The sequence below is a fragment of the Dryobates pubescens genome, chromosome 17 (assembly GCF_014839835.1).
Source record: "Dryobates pubescens isolate bDryPub1 chromosome 17, bDryPub1.pri, whole genome shotgun sequence".
Classification (NCBI taxonomy): domain Eukaryota; kingdom Metazoa; phylum Chordata; class Aves; order Piciformes; family Picidae; genus Dryobates; species Dryobates pubescens.
Genome location: NC_071628.1, coordinates 5,001,477 through 5,022,940, shown reverse-complemented (window position 1 = coordinate 5,022,940; position 21,464 = coordinate 5,001,477). Strand labels below are relative to the sequence as shown.

The window sequence follows — 21,464 nt, the reverse complement described above, 5'->3', positions numbered from 1 at the left end:
TCATAGAATCAGTCAGGGTTGGAAGGGACCACAAGGATCATCTAATTCCAACCCCTCTGCCATGGGCAGGGACACCTCACCAGAGCCTCATCCAGCCTGGTTTTAAACACCTCCAGGGCTGGGGCCTCAACCACCTCCCTGGACAACCCATTCCAGGGCTTCACCACTCTCATGGGGAAGAACTTCCTCCTCATGTCCAGCCTGAATCTCCCCACCTCCAGCTTCATTCCATTCCCCCCAGTCCTATCACTACCTGAGATCCTGAGAAGTCCCTCCCCAGCCTTCTTGTAGCCCCCTTCAGATACTGGAAGGCCACAATTAGGTCACCTCAGAGCCTTCTCTTCTCCAGACTGAACAGCCCCAACTCTTTCAGTCTGTCCTCACAGGAGAGGTGCTCCTGCTCATCCTCGTGGCCCTCAGGGTTCTTTTGACTTTGCCAAGGCAGCAGCAGCAGCAAAGCTTCCTTGGAGCATGCCAGGACCAGGCAGCAAGCTGTCAAATGACCAAGGAAAACAAAAGCACTAATTTTGCTATTATTTTTTTTTTTTTTCATTGCAAAGTTGTGAAGGAAACAAAACAAAAGGGAAAACAAAACACAGCCTCAGAGTCTGCCAGAGACCAAACTGCGTTCTTAGCTGAGCTCCACAAAGCAACTTTCAGCTGTGAGCATGGAGCGGATGGCTCAGCAGATCCCCTCTGAATGCTGCTTTGAGATACAACCAAACCCAGGGCTGCCCAGCAAGAGCTGCCTTTGACATGCCAGCATCTGGGTTCCCACCAACACAAAGATCTCACGAGGGTTTTTCAGCCCTGGTATCTCTGTTTGTGGCCTAAACTGCAGACACATGGCACAGGCTTCGCTGCACACTGCTGCTCTGCTACCTGCTGCTGTGCTGTCGAACTCACTGGGGAGAGCAAGTCATCTTTTCCTTTCCTAATCAGCTGGATGTCATTCAGAAAGCTGGGACAAGGAGAACTTTTTCCCCAGACACCATCTTTCCTTGGTAGCAGACAAACCTCAAGCCTTATGAAACTACTTGCACATAGCACTTATAGAGCTTTACATCGTCCAAGCGCTGCACCAGCATTAAGTAATTATCTCTCTCCCTAATGGCCATTAATGCTGGCCTCTCATGTGCCTCCCCCAGCTCCCTGAGGTTCATATCTAATACAGCAATAAGCTGCTCAAAGGGAGTGGCTGGTTATCTTGCAAGTCTAGGGGCTTGGATGTGTAATGAGTCTTCAGAGCAGAGGCTGGGTGCCCTGGAGTGTCAGAATCATGTGGCTGTGGACTAAGTCATGCACTGGGGAGTATCCATTAGAAAAAAGGATGGAAATGAGCAGGTGATACTGCAATCTTGAAATGGAGACAGGAGAAGGGAACTTTGGCTGCTCAGAGGATATGCACTGACTGCTCTCTTTATTACCAGGACAGTACTGAGAGGTGAAAGAGCAAAGCAGTGGGAATAGATGCCAGTGTGGGAACAGGGAGAGAAAGTCAGAGCTAAAGATGTCAAAGAAACCTAAACAGCCATAGCAAAGGGATAAAGAGGCCAGTCTGCAGGTTTATGAAGCACTATAATAACAAGGAGAAAGAACAAGCTTGGAAGCATCATAGGATTTAAAGAGAAGAACAGAGAAGGCTTTACTTGCTTGGAAGCCAGTCCTCGTTCAAGGCTGTGGAGTGTCTCCAGGGGAGATGTTGCAGTGCCACTATCTGAGGGCATTTTACCCTTAAGGGCCTTTAGAAGATGAACCTGCATGACTGCTGGGCTCCCCCATGCTTGAGTCCCAAAGGAAATGGAGCAAGATGGAGTGGAAGGATGACATGGCTGGTTTAGAAAGGACTCAGCAGTAGCATGCCCCTGACAAGCACCAGTCCTGCATGGTCATTTAGCTCTGAAACCTGCCAGGCTCAGCTCTGAGCAGAGGCTTGACTGGAGCAAACTTTCAGCTTCTCTCTAAAGACACAATAAAGCTTCTTCCCAAAGCCAAGGACATGTCATGTAAACTGGTTTTGCAGAAGATAAAAACCCATCATTTTTATTTCTCTTTAATCCTGATTTAATGGCATCATTTTGCTTTTATGCTTCTGGCAATGGCTGGCCCTGTAGAAGAGCTATGTAGCTGTGAGAATCATGTGCAAGTCCACAGTGTCATGACACAGCTCAGAGCCACTACATGTTATGCAAAGCATTTCTGTCACCCTGGACACACTCTGCTTCCTATGGCATCAGCAGCACAATGCCTCTGTGCTCAGCTCTAAATCATTTTGCTGCCTCAGCAAATAGCAGGGGATGGCTGACTGCAGACCAGGAAGACTCGACTTTGTGTTCACTTGCTGTGCAGCTTCAGAGCTGGGCCTTTCCCTGCCTTCCTGCATCTGTTTCCTCATCTGTGAAATGGGAATTTTAATCCTAATCACTTTGTGAGGGAAGCAGTAAGGGACAGTCAAAGGCAATGCATTAAAATGTCGTAGTCAGCCTTATGTGGCAGGCTAGGCATTGGAGTGGGGTTTTTTTGGTGCAGTTTAATTGATGCCTGTTCTGCTTTTAGCCACCTGGTAAGTGCAAGAAAATGTTTGCCCTTAAAAGTGTGGCACTCCTTTTGAGAGATGCACAAACACCTCTGCTAAGCACACCTAGGAGCATGGCTGAGCCATATTTTGGGATCCACTCATGTCTGAATGCTGCTTAGGAGGGGGTTTCCCACACCCCAAATTAATTTGATTATTAATTATTATTATGATTGGATTATTTTTTAGTAAAGGATATATCTCATGGGACATACAGGACTCGAAGGAAAGCTTTGGCAGTCCCTGGGCTCCACCACATGACCTAAGCCAAGACTGTGTCACAGTCTTGGGACTACTGTTGACTGTGGATGTCACTTTACTGGCAGTTCTTCACCAGGGTGTGTCTAGAGGAGACCAAAGACTTTGGCTCTATTTTAGGTTATTAAAACTGAGGTGGGACTACTGGCTGCTCTGATCTGCTTTCAGGGCCAGACCCTCAAGAGGAGTGTACATTGGGGGCCTCCCATTTAAGCACCACTGCTGTAATAATGTTTGTGTGAGCTGAGAACTTGCTTTGCGGATCCTGAACTGCCCTAAGACCTGTTCCAGAAGGGAGTTAACCATGCTCAGGACATTGTGCTACTTGTAATCTTAAATGATTCTGCAAGATTCAGGATATTACAAATGGAGGGAGCTTTGCAATAAGTAATCATTTGGAGATTGCTGGAAAATTGAAGCCTTAGTGCTGCTTAAAGGAGAATAAAACAAGCATTAGCACAAGCCAGCTTTTGCAACAATCAAGTTTGATGTATGTCCTCCTCTGTTGATAATGTTTCCTCAGCGTCTTTCACAAGAAGGGAAAGCAACTTGCAAAAGCTGGGAATGCAAGGAAAAGCTACAATTGTGGCCAGGTTTTCAGAGGAAGACAGAAAAGCACATTTCCACTACAGGAGAAACATAGAATCGTTGAATTGTTAGGATTGGAAGGGAACTCAAGGATCGCCTAGTTCCAACACGCCAGCCACGGGCAGGGACACCTCACACTAGATCAGGTTGCTCACAGCCACATCCAGCCTGGCCTTCAAAACCTCCAGGGATGAGGCTTCCACCACCTCCCTGGGCAACCTGTGCCAGTGTCTCACCACCCTCATGGTGAAAAACATTCTTGGGAGCTCAGAGCAGCAAGCTGAGAACAACCCAGCCACGCCAGCTCTAAACAGGAGGTGTAGAACTGCAATGAGCTTTTGATCTTCATGCATCATGGTTCTGAGCACCGCTGCACTTAGGAAAGAAAGATGCTCCTAAGACTTGTAAAACTCCTTCTCTTTTTTGAGGGAGGATCTGTTTCAGAGTCAGAATGAGGGCTGGTCTGCAGGCCTCTGAGTGCAACAGTGCAAGCCTGAGTCCAGACTCTGTCGGAATAGAATAGAATAGAATAGAATGGAATAGAATGGAATAGAGTAGAGTAGAGTAGAATAGAATAGAATAGAATACAATACAATACAATAGACCAGGTTGGAAGAGACCTTCAAGATCATGGTGTCCAACTCATCATCCAACACCACCTAATCAACTAAACCATGCAACCAAGCACCCCATCAAGTCCCCTCCTAAACACCTCCAATGATGGTGACTCCAGCACCTCCCTGGGCAGCACATTCCAATGGGCAATCACTCTCTCTGTGTAGAATTTCTTCCTAACATCCAGTCTGAACCTCCCCTGGAGCAGCTTGAGACTGTGTCCTCTAACCCTAAGTCTGACTGACAGCCTCTGTGCAGAAGGGCTGCCAGCAGTGCATCCATTTCACCCCTGTCCCAGCACTGCCCCTCTGGCTTCCAAGCAGCGCAGTGTCTGTGTGCTGACCCTTCCCCACACTACTGCTGCTTTAAGCAGGCAAAGAAATCTGTGGCAGCTTGGGGAAAGCTATCAGCTGGGAGGAGAGCTCCTGTTGTACAAGAACCTTTCTCATCCAAGCGAGCGCAACAATCTCATTAGTCTGAATAGGCAAACACAGGCTGGAAACTTAGATAGCAGCTACCTCCTGCCCTGATCCCTCACAGCACCAGAGAGATTTCAGCCTGTTTGATTCAGCTGCAGTGCTACAAAGTTAGTTTCTGGTGTCCCTAATGAGACAAGCAGTCTTCCATGCAGCGCCACAAAAGAGCTCTTGCTCAGCACCACGAGAACCTTGGACAGAGACGGGTGCGGAAGGATTGCAGCCGTACAGCTTCCAGCACTGATTGGTCTCAGCAATTAGCTGTTGTCCTACAGATGGTGCTTTTTAGGTAGGACAGATGAGAGAGTGTCTTCTCCTTCTCAGAAATACTTGTTTGGTAAATCTGAAGGTAAATCCATCTAGGCTGCAGCAGAAATGTAGCCAGCAGGTTGATGGAGAGGGATTCTTCCCCTCTACTCTACTCTGGTGGGACCCCACCTGGACTACTGTGTCCAGCTCTGGAGTCCTTGGCACAAGAAGGATGTGGGCCTGTAGGAATGCATCCAGAGGTGGCCACAAAAATGATCAGAGGACTGGAACACCTCTGCTATGAGGACAGGCTGAAAGAGTTGGGGTTGTCAGCCTGGAGAAGAGAAAGCTCCAGGGAGACCTTATTATGGCCTTCAAATACTTACAGGGGGCCTACAAGAAAGACAGGAATGGTCTTTTTAGTAGAACTTGTGACAGGACAAGGAGGGATGGTTTTAAACCAAAAGAGGAGAGATTTAGATTATAGCTAAGGAAGAATTTATTTATGCTTGGCAATGAGAGTGGTGAGACACTGGCACAGGTTGCCCAGAGAGGTGGTGGATACCCAACCCTTGGAAGCACTCAAGGCTGGTCAGGGCTCTCAATAAGTTTATCTAGTTGAAGATGTCCCTGCCCACCCCAGGGGGATTGAACTAGATGAGCTTTAAAGATCCCTTCCAACCCAAGCTATTCCATGATTCTATCTGCTGTCCAACTGTTTGCATGTACCCTGCAAAGCCACTGTATACCTGTTGGGTTCATGAGCCCTGGCGAAGGGTAGACCCTGGCTGAGAAAGTGCTTTACCCTGGCTTGGCAGATCCCACTGGGACTTCACCCATGAGCCCATCCACTTCCACACTCTCCAAAGGGTCTGGCTTTCCTATCTCCATTCAATGTTTGGCACATCCCTGAGTGTAGGAGCCTGTTCTTTACAAGCAGACTATCTTTGCAGCTTGGTCCTGCACTCATTTACATATTCAAAGCACTCTTCAACAAGGGCTGTAGCACAAAATCTCTCCTGCAGTTAGGTGATGTGCAGATGCCTCTGTGTGTGTGGCTGGTAGGAAACCTCATGGAAGGGAGACAAACCTCACACTGTGCTCCTGGTGGGTGCTTGAGGAGAGCACTGAGGATCTGCAGAACTCACAGCAATGCTTGGGTGAATGCTGTTTCTTGCCTTCTGGTTCCTCAGACTGCAGGGCTGGAGCGTGCTCTTGGCATTTTGTCATTCCAAGCCCGTTTTGGGAGGAGAGGACCTCGTTTATCTTGATACATCTCACTCCCTATCCATCATGCTAACCAGGTGGGATTGGTGGGTACGCTCCTGGGCGGGCAGGAAGGCAGTAGCCAGCTCAGATTATTTTTTTTGAGCAGCGTTGATGTAGCTCACAGGGAAGCCTTGAGTTTGTCCACATCGTGTCAGGGCTGATCTTCCTCAGGGCTCTCTTCACTCACATTGCCTTCTGCCTTTGCCCTAACCCAGGTTGGAGGACACACCATGCTGCCTATCCGCTGGATGCCTCCGGAGAGCATCATGTACAGGAAGTTCACGACAGAGAGTGACGTCTGGAGCTTCGGGGTGATCCTCTGGGAGATCTTCACCTATGGGAAGCAGCCCTGGTTTCAGCTCTCAAACACAGAGGTACAACAGTGCTGAGACAGCTCAGCTGATGCTTTTTACCTTCACTCCTTTCCAGGTTGCTTGCAAAGCAGTTTGTACACAGGCAGTCCCCTCCTCTGCACTCTCATGGCTCCCAGAGATGTCATTGTCCCTGTTTAAGAGCTGGGGAAACTGAGACATGCAGGAATCAAAGGGCTCTGCCAAAGCCATGTTCTGGCTCATCCTCAGTCTCTCTCTTCTAAGTTCTGACATACCCCCACAATAGCCACATCTGATAAACTCTTGGGGTGCTTCCAGAGCTGGGCATATCCAAATCACTGCTGGGATCTGAGTTGCTGCCATGCCCTGAATTTCCTAGGCTCCTTTATAGCTGAGGCTCTCACTGCAGACTCCAGCAAGCCTTTGAAGCCTGGCATGTGGCACTTTTTCCTACAGGAGTATCTATTAGATGTTTGTGCCCCAGTTCAAAAAGGGCAGAACCCTAGGGAGCTGGCTTGTCCTTGTTTCTTTGAACAGCAAAAGTTGCAGCCCATCACCATCAGGCTTCACTGTAAAAACTGTTGAGGGAAGGCTGGCTGGGATTAGCAGGGTGTCAGGGCTGAGGGTTGAGGCACATCAGCAGAAATGCATTGGGAGATTTTTTTTTGCTCAGAATAGCAGGGGGTATTAGAGGAGAGGGACAAGATGCATTGACGTAGCAGTGTGTGGGAGCCTGGCACATTTTTATCCCACTGTGTATCTAATGGGTTTCAGAAATTTCCCCCTTTGTAATGAAAAAACCTGCATTTTCTGCTTTGTGGATACAGATCCCTTAATTAAGTGAGTTGCAGAGATGGCAAATCCAAGGTGTTGCTGTACAAGCTCTAACACTTGCCCATCCGTGTGCTCAATGGGGCCTGACTGTATATCCCAAAGTAGCACAGGCAAACATTTTAGAGGCACAAACAAAGGAATCAGCGAGGACAGAAGTTATTTGTCACGCCACTTAATGAGCTGCTCTTGCATTCCCCTGGGAGGGTAGACAGAAACACACAGGAATGGGCACGTGGAGCTTGGACGTGGGTGATTGGCACGTTTGGGATATGGCAGCTCAGCTACCCCCATGCTTTCTGCCTCAGTTTCCTTCACAGTAGGACTGAAAAGAGTCACCCTTAGCCTTGAAGGAGGAGTCCTAGTTAAAATTCTGCAGCTGTATTGGCTTTGCAACCATCTCTGGGAAAAGCCTTGGCCTTCCCTTTCTTGTTGCTATATCCACTTCTTTCTGAGTTCTGTGGGCTCTCACTGCAGGCCATGCTGTCCAGGGGTGAGGGACCTATGTCAGCTGTCATCTAGCTCATTTTTCACAGCTTGTGAAGAGCTGGGCACAACCTGGGTGGTTACAGAGACTGACACCTCCAGCAGCTTCTGGATGGTGAGGTTTCAGGGCAAGTCTAAGCAGCAGCCTGGCCACAGCTGGGGCAGGTTAACTGGGTCTGTGCTAAGCCCCAGGCTGCCAGGGCTGCTCTGTGAGCAGCACCACTGCTGGCTGTGGGCATTAGCAAGGCTGGGATCTCCAGTCTTTCCCTCTCTCCTTTGGTATCCACATGGCCTTGTACCCCAAGAGCATTTTTAGCAGGTGTTGTCGCAGCTGGAAGAGACCCTGCCTGAAGCAGAGGAATGAGGCAGGGCACCACCTCTTCTGAAAGCCTCAGCCAGTCCATTAACTTCTGTCTATACTTTAGCTATGCCCTGGAGTGAAAGGCCCCACCACAGGACTTCTGTGCATGTCCAGGCCACCCTGTCAGAAACCATAACTCACCTCCTCCTCCTCCAAGTCACCGTTGCCAGCAGCTTTATGGCCGTGCAGGCTTCTCTGCACGCCGCCTCTCCCTCCTCTGCTTTCAGCAGGTCCTAATCTCTCCCCTCTGTATTTAAACGCAAACAGCAAAGCGATAAGGATCTGTTGAGCTGTGTGGCTGCCCCATTACTATTCATAAATGATAAATTCCCAAACACCCCTTGCTGGGTGGCTTCCCTCAACACACTGCTTGGGGTCTGTGTTTATCTGCAGAGGGTGGCAGGTCACTGGCACGCTGCAAGGCTGAGACTCATCGACTCCAGCTAAGGAGGCCAGGCAGTAATAGCAGCCCTCTGACAAATCATAACCTCCCTTCCTTTTGCATCCATTCCTCTGGTGAGCAAAACACAGACCCTCAGGAGAGTCTTTTCCAATGGTGTTCCTCTGAAGAGACCTGAATGAAGGACAACAAAGCTGGGGAGGGGTTTGGAGCACAAGCCCTATGAGGAGAAGCTGAGGGAGCTGGGGTTGCTTAGCCTGGAGAAGAGGAGGATCAGGGGAGACCTTCTTGCTCTCTACAACTCCCTGAAGGGAGGTTGTAGCCAGGTGGGGGTTGGTCTCTTCTGCCAGGCAACCAGCACCAGAACAAGAGGACACAGTCTCAAACTGTGCCAGGGGAGGTTTGGGCTGGAGGTGAGGAGAAAGTTCTCCCCAGAAAGAGAGATTGGCCATTGGAATGTGCTGCCCAGGGAGGTAGTGGAGGTGTTCAAGAGGGGATTGGATGTGGCACTTGGTGCCATGGTTTAGTAGTCATGAAGTGTTGGCTGACAGGTTGGACTTGATGATCTTTGAGGTCTTTTTCAACCTTATTGATTCTATGATTCTAAGACTGCAGCTGGAGATTAACTTTTCGCTGGAAAACTGTCACTAACACCACACAAACCGGCGAGTGCTGAGGAGCTTCAGACCTTCTCAGCGCTCCCATTCACTAAACAGCACCACATCAGCCAAGACAGGACACCCTCCAGGAGCTGCTGGAAGGGTGTTCAGTGTCTCTCTTCTCTCTCTCTCTCTTTCAGGTCATTGAGTGCATTACCCAAGGCCGAGTGTTAGAAAGGCCTCGAGTCTGTCCCAAGGAGGTTTATGACATCATGTTGGGCTGCTGGCAGAGAGAACCTCAGCAACGGCTCAACATCAAGGAGATCTACAAGATCCTTCACGCTCTGGGCAAGGCCACGCCAATCTACCTGGACATCCTTGGCTAGCCATGGCCACTTGTCAAAAGCCCCTGCTCCTTCTCTCCCTCCTTCCTTCCCTCTCCCTCTCCCAACTCCTTTGCCCCTCAGCTCCCAAGCAAACATCTTCATATAAACTCAAGTGCCTGCTACACATACAACACTGAAAGAAACAAAACAAAAGCAAAACCAACAAACAAATCCCACAAAACAATAACCTGTAAGGCAGTCTGGCTTATATATATATATTTATAGATATCTCTCTATATATAACTTCCACACCAATACAGAAAGAAGCTGCTGTTACAGAAAAATATAAGACTGGAGAGAAAAAAAAAACAAAACAAAGGAAAAGAAAACAAACAAAAAAAAAGGAAAAGAAAACAAAACAAAAAAAAAGGAGAAAAAAGTACTTAGAAAGGTATATATCATTAAAAAAGAAAAAGGAAAAAAAAAAACCACAAAGCTGAAGACAGGAGAAGGTCTTTTTGCCCTGAGCGATGAAGCAGTGAATTGTAACCCTGCTGTGAGCATGGTTCAGGCTGCTGGGCAGGGCTCTAGGCTGGCTACAGCAGGGATGCCATCCCGGGTAGGAGCCCCGGGAGGAGAGCCTTGCCCTGCTTGTATGATATGCACTGAATGTGTGAAATCAGCCCTCCCTTTTCAGCCCTGCCTCCCTCCCTCCCTCCTTCCCAGCCCACAGATGATGGGCGCCAAGCCAGGGCAGTGCCCCTGGATGAACTCTCTTTTAGCAATCCCTTCCCTCCCTCCCCCTCGGTCCTTCCCCATCCCTCCTCTGCCTTCCTGCCTTTTTTCCTCCCTCCAACATTTCAGGACAATTTTTCTAATTTGCTGATTCTTAACTGTATAGACTCAAGGCTTTCGAACTCACAGTCAAAGGATTGTGGCACCTACGGGTAAAACACACCCCCGGGAACCAGCCGCCCTCCCGCAGACTGCGAGCCGGCCTGCCCCAGACCTGCCTCCTGCCCCACGCCAGCTGCTGCCGGGGCTGGGAGAGCAGTGGGACCAAGGCGGCTGTGCACGGGAGTCGAAGGGGGGGTCCTGGAGACCCGGTCCCAAATCATCCCCGACACATTTCAGTGTGGAGACAGGAGTGCCGTTCGCCCGGGACGCCCAGCGCGGGAGGCGGCTTTGGGAGAACCACCCCCCTCATCCCCACCCCTCCTTTTCCTCCCCACCTTTCACCTTGTCTAGCAGACACGGAGTTGTTCCCCCTCCTTCAGCTGTCTGCACCAGGGCCAAAGCAGCTCCTGGTGTAAGCCTTCAGCGGACAGGGTTGGAGCCCTGCTCCCTCCATTGCATCATGCAGACAGCTGGGGAGCATCCCTGCATCCCAGCTGGGTGTGCCTAAGGAGTCAGTGTATCCCAGTGCTCTTCCTCCTCATCCTCTTCCTTTCCCCATCGCTGCCCCATGCCTCAGTCCAAGCCTCAGGCACAAGCCAGGCAGGGGACAGGGAGAGGGACAAGGCTTGTGAGATGGCTGGGAACCTACCAACACCTGCCTGCAGCCCCCTTGCCATTCTCCTCACGTCCCCATCCCCTGAAAGGATTGATGCATCTGCCTTTGAGCTGTTGTGAAATGCAGAGGCTGAAGAATAGCTCCACAGGCAGCCCCGGGAGGCGGGGGGGTGGAAAGGAGGGGAAGGTGCCTTCAGGAGCAGACGGCTCAGCGGATGGCCACAGCAGCCAGCCTTGCATCTCAATGAGGATAAAGGCCTGGCAAGCAGAGACTGGGTGGTGGGGACAGGAGGGAGAGACTCATCCTCACCATAGCCAGTCTCCCTCGGGCAGGAAATAATCCTGACCTGGGGAATGGCTGAGTCAGACACTGAAGCTCATCCAGACTGGGCTGAGAACACAAAACTTTTCTGGGTCTTTTATTTTGGTGCTGTGATGGAGGCTGAGGGGGAGCCTCAGCTTGGCAACTGCTTTCAGGAGGCAAGGAGCAACATCAAGGCAATTTTGAGAATGCTGCTGGTACAAAAATAGCCTGCTCAGATGTGGCATTGGCCTGGAAGGGAATGCAGATGGGGGAAGAGGAGACAGAGAAGGGATCTTGACTCCTTCTCCGTGGCCAGAGCAGTGTTCATGGCCAGGACACAAGGGAAGATCAGAGGCCATGGTTATGGCTGGCTACTGAAAGAGAACATTTTCTACCCTCTCCTTATCCTCCTTGCATCTTGCCAGTCTCTACCTCCCAGCCATGGCTCGGGCATGTCCTGGCTTATGGTTGAAAGCAGATGCAGGGAACATTGCTACAATGAGGTTTGTGGCAGCAGCGGTGGCTGTGGGTTTATTGTGTGCTTGTGTAAAGAGCAGTGCAAGCCTTGGGTGGGAGATGATGGCTGCCAGTATCCCTGTGGGAGTAAGGATGTAACCTTCCTCTGTGTTAGAGAGATCTGGGACAGGCTCTTGCCCCTGACAGCTGAACAGACTGCCCCTGAACAGGCACGAGCAGCTCACAGCATGGACACCAAAGGTGGCATGGTCAGGCACAAGGGTGTGGACCATGTCCAGGAGACCACATACCTCATGCCATGTATCATGCCACCCCTCAATAGCTGGATCTTGCTCCTTTGGGAGAGGACATCCAGTTTTCCTCATATGCCAGCTTAGGTATCCCTTTGAGAGGAACCTAGATCAGTTGAAGGGTTGCTAGTCCTGGCCTGGCTCCCTTTGTATGCAGCCTGCTTTGGCCAGAAAGATTGGAGAGAAAACATTTTGAGGGTGCTGGAGCACTGGAATAGGCTGCCCAGAGAGGCTATGGAGTCTCCTTCTCTGGATGCAATCCTGTGCAACCTTCTCTAGGTGAAGCTGCTTTATCAGGAGGACTGGACTAGGTGCTCTCTAGGGGTCCCTTCCAACACCTCCCATTCTGTGAATCTGTACCAGGGGAGAACAAGCAATGGCTGTTAGTTGTCCAGTGTCTCCAAAAGAAAACCCTTCCCTCAGGCTGCCTGTCTCTTAGCCTAAATGGCTTCTTGCTCCTGTGGCTCCCAGGCACTGGACCAGATTGTGCAAGGCCACCATTTTGGTGGCTCCTCTCTCTTGCTCTCCTTTCTTTTTCTGTTAATGTCACAGGCCTTTACACTATCAGATCACCTGCAGACACTGGGTCCCCATAGTCAGTGAGATTCCCCTGTCACTATTCTACACAGCAGCCACATCCTCCTTTCCTTCCTTCTTTCCTTCTTTCCCTCCTCCCCAGCACCACCACCCTGTCCCTTTTGCCGCCTCTTTGTACGGTCACAACAGCCAGGTGAGCTCAGGAGCTCATGACACCGAGCCTTGGTGCTGTATGGTTAGGACTGGGTAGTCTGAAAGGCAAGGAGATGAGTCCCCAGAAGATGTGAAGAGGCTGAGACCAAGGTTCAGGCTGTCTGACTGCTTTACTGTTAGTCCCACCAAGTGCAGCAACTGCCTCAGGAAAAAAAGCTCCTTTTGCCCAAGTGAACTGTGAACAGCTGCTTAGAAGAAGAGGATGAGCTGCAGTTCTGTGGTCATCACATCTCATCTGCTCCTGCTGCTGCTTTATGCCCCTTGGCCTGCTGGTGTTGGATGGAGCTTTGCTGGTGGGGAGGAGGAGGTTGTGTTTGAAGACATGATGGAAACTGCTGCATCACTCTTTGGCATGACAGCTGTGGAGGGAAAGCAGCTGTGCTCAATTCTTGGTGAACACCTCCTAAGACCTCATTTTCAAGAGGGTCATCCATGGACCAGAAGTGGAGCTGCCCATCAACATGGATCACACTGCTTTTCCCTGTAGGAAGATGGGCTCTGGGGTGGCCCTGCTGCACGTGAGGGGAGAAGGAAGAGCACATTTTGGGGGGAGACTCTGACAGAGTGCCATAAATCTGAGTGTGGGAACTGCTGAGAGGCAAAAAGAGTTGAATTGATGCTCCTTCTTCATTTCCCAGTAAGATAATTCACCTTGCCCTGTCTCTACAAAGAGCAGAGAGCTATGCCTGCTGCCTGGGATCACCAACAGGTCTCACCCAGCTCTGGGGTAGGCCAGGCCTAATTCCCTGCACGCCCAGGCTGGCGTTCTTGCCACCCAGCCTCTTCCATCTTTCTCAAGGGTCTTGTGAAAGGAAGCTGGGAGAAACGGCAGTCTGAGCACCGCTGAGAGGGGGCCAGGGGGTCTTCCTGCTCCCTGGAATTAAAAGAATTATCATCAACTCAGTCACACAGACACCCATTTGGGTGCCACCAAAATGCTGCCCTCTTGGAGGTTAAGGTACTCTTTTGGTGCATGGCACAGATGGCAGGGCATACACTGGGGGCAGCAAATGTGGCTCCAGCCCTAGGGGCTCATCAGTGACCTGTCTTGCCTCCCTCAGCCACTGCTTTTGCTTCCACCCCAATCTGCCAGGTTGCAAGATGAGAGCTGAACTGTAGCAAAGGGAAGACACACAATGATCTGCCAGACTGAAAGTCAGTCCTCTCTCCCTCCAAAGCTTGCCCATCTGGTCCTTTTAGTTATCCCTCCATGCATGTATTTTGGGGGTGAAAAAGGAGCCTGAGCCACCTCCTTGGGTCCACAGAGTGTCGAGTTGCAGGCCCTGGGAACAAGTGCTGCACAGACAAACATGGAAAGTCTGGAATGCCTTTAGAGAGGCTGCTTGCTTGAGAGACATCGTTAGCTTTGAGCTGTCTGCTTGGCCCCAGGAGTAGGTGGAACAAGGTGAGAAACTATGTGGAGAAATAAAAGAGCCAAGGAAAAGGAAAGGCTGGGGTTTAGAAGGCAAGTGAGTATCTTGGATTGGGAAATGGAGACTGGTCTGGGGAGTGTGGCACAGAATTTTAAGTAGCCCAGTAGATACAAGCAAAACAAGAAGAAAATAGCAACGTGCTGGGTTAAAATGGAGACAGAAACCAATAAAAGCAAGGGACCATTTATGCAGGCAGAAAACAATATGGCTGGGGTTTGTGATTTTTTATGGTTTGGGGTTGTTGGGGGCTTTTTTTTCCCCTGTAAGAAAATGCAACTGAAAGAAGGCCAGGAGAAGTGATGTTTGGGGGGGGGGACTCACAGACAGAAGCATGAGAGCAGATGTGAAAGGCTTATTTCCCAGAACTCAAATGCATGAGTTCCCTTGAGTTCAGAATACAGGGTGGGGAAGAATGCAGACCTGGGTCTCTAGCACTAGAAGTGATTCTGAACAGCAGGCATTCCTGTGCCAGTCTGTGCTTTGGTCAGCATGTCACCTTATGAGTTGGTTTTTCCAATCTCTCTCATTTCCCTGCCCCCAGGGAGTCGCTGCACCCTTTGCCCAGCTGTGACTTGCAAAGGTTAATGAAAAGCCAATGCAAGTAGTTGAGTTTTTGCTGCATCCTCTAACTGGCCAGGAATCAGCTGAACCTCCCCAGTCGTGGCTCCTACCCAGTGGTTTCCTAACAGCTGGAGGTGTTCTCTGATGGTAAGGCACTGGTGAGGATAAGCAAGCTGAGGAAGTGGGAGCTGGGCTGTGATACCCTGCTGTAGTGGCTCCTCTGAGAGCTGAAATGCTGTGGGGCATCCGCAGGGCTCCTTCGCTCTGACACTCAGTAGGCACAGGCACGCTTTGCCACACGCCAAAAGGGCTCCTTTTCCTTTCAGATGTGGGGGCTTTTCTGATGGATGGTAGGGGCATGGAGCCTTGGCATAACGATGCTGTCTCCAAATGAATACCAAAACCAGAAAAAGAGACATTTCCCTGCTCAGCACTGCCTTCCAGGAGTGGACAAACCTGCTCAACTCTAAGGTGCCTTCTCCCCCCTTGCTCCAAGGTGTCTTTTGCCATCAGTATGAATTTCATGTTTCTTTAAATAGCTGCTCAGTCCTTAAACTTTTCTTTTTCCCCTTGGCTGCTATCCTTGCAAGAAGGGATATTGAGTTTCAAGCACAGAGAAAGTAGGTGTTTTCAAAACATCTGTTCTGGCTGGCACTAACATAAATGACACAGGCAGAGACGTCAGTCGCTGCTCCAAGAGGAATGTAGGAGCATTCCCTCTCTCCTGGGCCTCTTATTCCTCTCCGCTACACTACTGAGCCATAAAATGGCTCCCTGAGAGGAGCAAGAAGAGTCCCATTGCTTGCAAACCTTGAAAACTGAATTGAAGAAGGAAAAGAGACCAAAGGAGGACACAATCTTACAGCTGAGCTAAATGAGTTGACAGGTTGGTTTCACCTCCATGACTTCAGTTTCTCACAGAACCCATCCTACAGATCTTTTCAAACTAAAGGAATGACCGCTAGTTCCTCCTGCCAGCACACAGTTTTAGCATCTTTCCAAGGGGAAAGGAGATACAACAAATCTAAGCATTGCTTCCTCCCCCTGTCAGGAGTCCTCTGCAGGAGCTGATCTCCCACCCAGCACAAGTGACTGATCCTACAGATGCAAACTTGAGGGGGCATGCAACTGCTGAACTCCTGGCTGCTAGGACAGGACCCCAGCAGGGAAGGACTGAAAGACCTCTAAAGAAAATCATAGCTCTAGGAGGTCTGAATCTCTTTTCACATACTTTCTCTTTCCCTCTGCTGCCTTCCAGCCTCCCCAGTTGCTGCAGTCGCTCTCTTTTCAGAGCACAGAGAGCTGGTGAAGCTGTTTGATTTCAACGTGCTAGGTGAGAGAAGACTTATTTCCCCCCCTCTGCCCTCTCCTTTTTCTCCCCGTGCTCCTCCTGTCCTTGCAGTTCTCAGGACTTGACTAGCAGAGCTTTTAAATGAAGTGAAAGTCTTAATGTGAGGTGAATCCCAAGACCACAAACAGTTTGGACTTCAAACAGTGAGAAAATTGGCGCCGAATGATTCCGCACACAAAGCAGAAAACTTTCATTTCCTGCAGGCAGGATGGAATTGACTGTTATATTAAGACTTCAGAAGGAGCACTGCCCCGGAGTAATTTCACTGCTGTCAGGCAGTGTTGACATCTAGATTAACCTCTGTGCAGTGAATTTTACAGCAAAGCTCATTGTAATGCATGTGGGGTATCTCCTGTAAATCCCAGCTGAAGCCCACGGTGTCCCACCCTTCTGGCACAGGAGAAAGGGTCGGGGAGCAGCTGCTATCATTTTTGACCCCAATGGAGCAGGACTCTAACCTCATCCAGGCCAGTTCTGCTGAAACCTATTTTCTGCTGTGCTAAAGTGACAGGAGCTCCAGCCACTGGCTTGGGTTTTGTGTTCTTTTTTCCATTCCCCAAAGAGGCTTACATCACGAGGCTGACGGGGGTTTTTTTTGGCCAGCGACAAACAGCTCCCTTCACGTAGCCACCGAGCAACGCAGTCCTAATTAAAAGGCGCCAGTTAACCAGTGGCAATTAGCTGCTTGAACTGATTAACTCCAACACATACAATCCCCACACACAGTGCTCTGATCAGACATGATTCAGGATTAAATGGCAGACAAACTCCCAGCTGAGGGGAGGCGACGGCATCCGATCCTACCCACCGGCCCACAGGCTCACCCTTAACTCTGTCTACCAAACCAAAGCTGCCTGGATTAAAGAAGTTCACACAGTTCATCCTGGCGAGTCAGAGGGCATTGAAAAGAAGTCCCTTGACTCCTGAACTCGGTGCTCCTGGTGTTAAGTTGGAAACATAAGCCAGACCCCAAGCCCTTATGTCTTTTGCTGTAAGAGTAGGTTGAGCAGCAAGAATTCCCAGGCAGGACCCACAACAGCTTCTTTACTCCAGTGTGGATAGAGACAACCCTGTCTGGGGTGCTCAAGGTGCTTCTCTGAGATGCATTTCTTTGTTGAAAAACAAAACCCCAAACCACTAGCAGCTAAAAAAGGTATTGAAAAGAAGGGTTTCTTTAATGTGGTTTTGCCAGCCCTTTCTATTCATACACTGCCTTTCATACTCAGACATTGCTCTGCAGTCATCTGCAGGAGGTTCTAGGCAAGAGACAAGTGAGCAGGTGTGGAACAGGTTAGCCACTAACCCTAAATTAAATCTCAGTAGTACTTCTAGACATCCCTTCCAGAGGCCTCCCATCCTGTCACCCACAGCTCTTCACAGCAGGCTTACCATGATATTTGTCAAGTGTTTTGGCTAGCCTATGAAGAGAGGACGCGCCTGTAGTTCCCCCTCATCTTCAGACGGAGCTGTGCGCCCCTGGCATTTCTGTAATCAGGCCCATCAGGAAGATTTACTACCCTCAATCAGAATACAGATGAAGAGGCTACCCAAGGTTACAAAGAAGGTCAAGCTGTTGCTTTGGACTGGTATTTGCTTTGGAAGGAATTTGATGGACCAATTTAACCACCGCAGCACATCAAAACCTGGTGGCTTCATTTAAAAAGTAATCAGTATTGTATTTCGCTTTAGACATCCGTGCATTAGTGTTCTGCAAATATGATTTCCTCTTTGTTTGCATTATTGATGCCATAAAATGTCAGACACATTAAAGAAAAGAAAAAAAAAAAAAAAAGAAAGGATAAAAAAAAAAAAAAAGAGAGAGAGAAAAAAAAGAGGCCAAGCTTTGGGGTTTGGAATGATTCTGGCTGAATTGCAGTTGGGTTCCTCTTTATTTCCCACGACAGCGATGCACTGCCGCTCATCCTGCTATTGCTTCACAAAGAGTGATCTCCAAGTGTATTTATTCAGCCAACCATATTTCAGGAACCACATAACCCTGATGTTCTTTACTGCATGTGGCAGCGTGTGTACGTGCGCTGGGGAGGCAGGGAGGGGGTGAGCAGAGAGCTGGAACTTTGCACAAGGGCCCTCCCCTCTCTGGTGGTGCGGTGGCTTTCTGCAGTGCTGTGTGACTCCCTTCTGCTCAGGTGGCCGATTCAATTTGTTCTCAAGAGCTGACTTCTGCGATCAGGACTTAAGGCCTTCTGGGTTTGCGCTGCCCAGAAGCTGTCACCTGCTTTCAGCATTCAGCAGCCATTTGCTATCCACAATGGTTCCTAGATGTCTGTGCCACAGAGACTACACAGTGCTTGAGTCTCAGGCATGAGACAGATGAGTTTTAGCTCATCCTAGTCGTGAACCAGTGACAAGTTCGCTGATTTATCTTGGTTCCTACACTGCTCCCCACTCAAAGCTCACTGACTACTGTTCCCAAAGCAAATGCCATTAGCTGCTCAGTGTGTTTTCTTCTAGACTATTAAAGAGCACTGGTCTTGGCATATGTTTTCTGCCTCACCTCTCTATAACAAATGCTAATCCATTGTTCAATTTTCCTATAAAGCTTTTTGAAGAAGATTCTTCCTCTTAAAAATCTACAGAACCCTCTTCCCAAGTCTTCTGTCTTCTTGAAAGTTAAAAACAAACAACCCTCCCCCCAAAAAAAACCCCAAACAAACAAAAGGGGTTGGAGTTCTCTGTCTCATATAAGGAATTTCATCAGCTATAACATTTATTTTCAGCTTTTCAGATATGGGAGCAGGAAGAGAGGGATAGAGTGGAACAGACTAAGGGACTCAGGTAGGACCTAGACTTCAAGGGCATCTGTTCACCTCCTAGGCCCATGCCAGTCTTATGCAGAAAGAATCCCTCCAGCTTTTCATAAGCAGCTTCCTGCCCAGCTCTTTTGTTCCTACTGCAGTTCTGAGGACTGACCTTCAGATAACTTTCAGATCTTCTTATCTTCACAGAACCATCTCAAGGCTATCCAAGCAAACCAAAGAATCCAAAGAAGAGATGATAGGGCTAAATGAGTGTGTAGTTCAGTTTCTCTCCCTTTTTCACCAGGGGCAAAGATGCTGAAAGTGACTGAACAGAAAAGCTATTTCCCCCCCCATAGGAGTGATCCAGTTTCTTTTTAAATCCTGATATTTAAGGTGCCATGCAGCAGTAGCTATAAAATACACCTTGAAATGTTGAATGAACACAAGGAGTCTATTTGGGTTTGGGTTTATGTCTGTAATTTCTCTCACCAAGAATTCAGCTGTTAGTCAGCTCCCAGCAGGTTGTTCTGATTGCTGGAGAGATGGTTGGGATTGATTCTGGCTGTGATCTGTTTGAGTCCAGCCTCATTCTTATGTAGCTAGATTGAGACAATAGAAATAACCAGCAAGGGACCAAATTGTTGTTTCTGTGTAACTAAACCATCTTGTGCAACACCAGGCTCAAACTTGAAGGAGCTGAACACCCACAATTTTGTCAGTAAAGGCTGTGGATACTGAGAGGCACTGGAGCTCACTCTGATATCAGGGGTAGAAGAGAGGGGAAGAGGAAGAGAAATGCTACAAGAAACAAACAGAGCACAACAAGCACTGCATCATAAAAGATATCAGTTGATTTATAATACAGGAAAATCCACTACTGTGCATGAGAAAAGACTCAGAATATCCATCCCAGCAGCCAAGAACATTTGCCATCGGGACACATCCTACAGCCCTCCTCTCAATTTTAACTTCCTTTTCCTCCTCCTCCTCCTGCTAATACACAACAAATGCTGGCATATGGCTCTCTTGCAAGCTGAAATTAAGGTAAGAGGCAGGACTGGGAAAGAGAGAGCCCAGACCATGGTGGATGATGTGACAGCCTTTCAGCCCAGCACCTCTTCAGCAGCAAGTGCCTGGTGCGGGCCTTATTTATTGGTTTATATATATTTTTTAATGCTACACCTCTTTGATGCAAGTGGTGCTCACACGGAGGATAAACCGGTTCAGCCCCCAGCAGCACCAGTGGAAGGGCTGGCTGTAAACCGGAGGCTCAGCGGAGTGCGGCCGCCGCGTCAGCACCGCGGACAGCGGCACCCGCCCGGGGCCTGGCTTCTGCCTCGCTCCGCCAGCGCCCGCGGAGCCCCAGCGGCAGGGACAGGGCTCCTCATGCCCTCACCGCTCCCTGCGGGGCACAGCTCTCTCACCCTTCATTCTTTTCCTCCCGTCCTTTTTCCTAGTGTGAAATCATTAGTCAGTACCTCGTTTTCATGTGATGGAGGCGGAATGGATTAAAATGCAAACCAACTGATCCAATGCAAGAGAACTGTTTTCTCCTTCAGAATTAAGTGCTCTACCCCACTTCTTCCTGCAGTGGTGCTCCACCTGTGAAGCCTTCTTCAGTACTTTGGACTATGAAATGTTCCTGTCTTTGGATTCGTTAAGGAAGAGTGTGACCAACAGGTCAAGCTCCCTCTCTACTCTGCCCTAGTTTTGAGCTCATTTGGAATACTTTGTCCAGTTCTGGGATTCTCAGTTCAAGAGACGCAGGGAACTACAGAGAAAGGCCAATGGAAGGCTACAAAGATGAGACTAGAGCATCTCTCTTACAAAAAGAAAAAGAGGATGAAATGCCTGAGGCTGTTCTGTGTGGAAAAGAGAAGGCTGATAAGGGAATCTTACCAATGCTTACCAGTATCTAAAAGATGGGTGTCAAGAAGATGAGGCTAGTCTCTTTTTGGTGGTGCCCAGTGATGGGACAAGGGCCAATATGGGCATAAACTGGAACACAAGAAGTCCCACCTAGCCACAAGGGAAAACTTCCTTCCTGTGAGCGTGCAGGAGCACTGGAACAGGACACCCAGGGAGGTTGTAGACTCACTCTCTGGGGACTTTTAAACCCTGCTTGGACATGTTCCTGTGCAACCTGATCTAGGACAACCTGCTTTAGCACTGGCATTGTACTAGATCATCCCCAGAAGTCCCTTCCAACCCCTACCATTCTGTGATTCAGTGATTCTCATCTATTGAGACAGTTTGACATATGGAGAGGCACTACACCGCTAGCCCTTTAGAAACAGAGTATTTATTTCATTGGCAGCATCTATGTGATTCAGCTTTGGTCATCAGCAGAATTTACTGTTGCAAAAGGGTAAGGGGGACAAATCTCTTGGAAAATTCAAAGGGGCATATAAATGACACTGTGGCCCTTGAAAGTTATTTTGACATCAATCTATAAAAGAAAACAAAAAAAGCCACCTTACTGCATGGTGAAGAGTTGCCAGTAGAGTCAGCCAAAGATGAAGAGCCATGCAGGGAAGAGCAGGCACCAAAAGGCAAGGCTCCAAATGAGGAAGCAGATACGGCTCACAAAATAGGCAGGTACCTTCAGCATCCACCTTACTCAGTCTACATACTTGAGATTTCATCCCACTTGCTCTCCTGG

The 21,464-nt window shown here is 49.2% G+C and overlaps 1 protein-coding gene across 1 annotated transcript in view; it reads left to right on the top strand.

Annotated features, from left to right (window-relative positions):
• NTRK3 (neurotrophic receptor tyrosine kinase 3) overlaps window positions 1-9,720 on the top strand; it is a 272,999-nt gene extending 263,279 nt beyond the window's left edge. Inside the window, exons 16-17 of the mRNA XM_054168851.1 lie at window positions 6,246-6,404; window positions 9,240-9,720. Of these exons, the coding sequence (XP_054024826.1) occupies window positions 6,246-6,404; window positions 9,240-9,425 (345 nt within the window). The 3' untranslated portion in view covers window positions 9,426-9,720. The remainder of the gene's footprint in view (window positions 1-6,245; window positions 6,405-9,239) is intronic.
• Window positions 9,721-21,464: the final 11,744 nt, after the last annotated feature.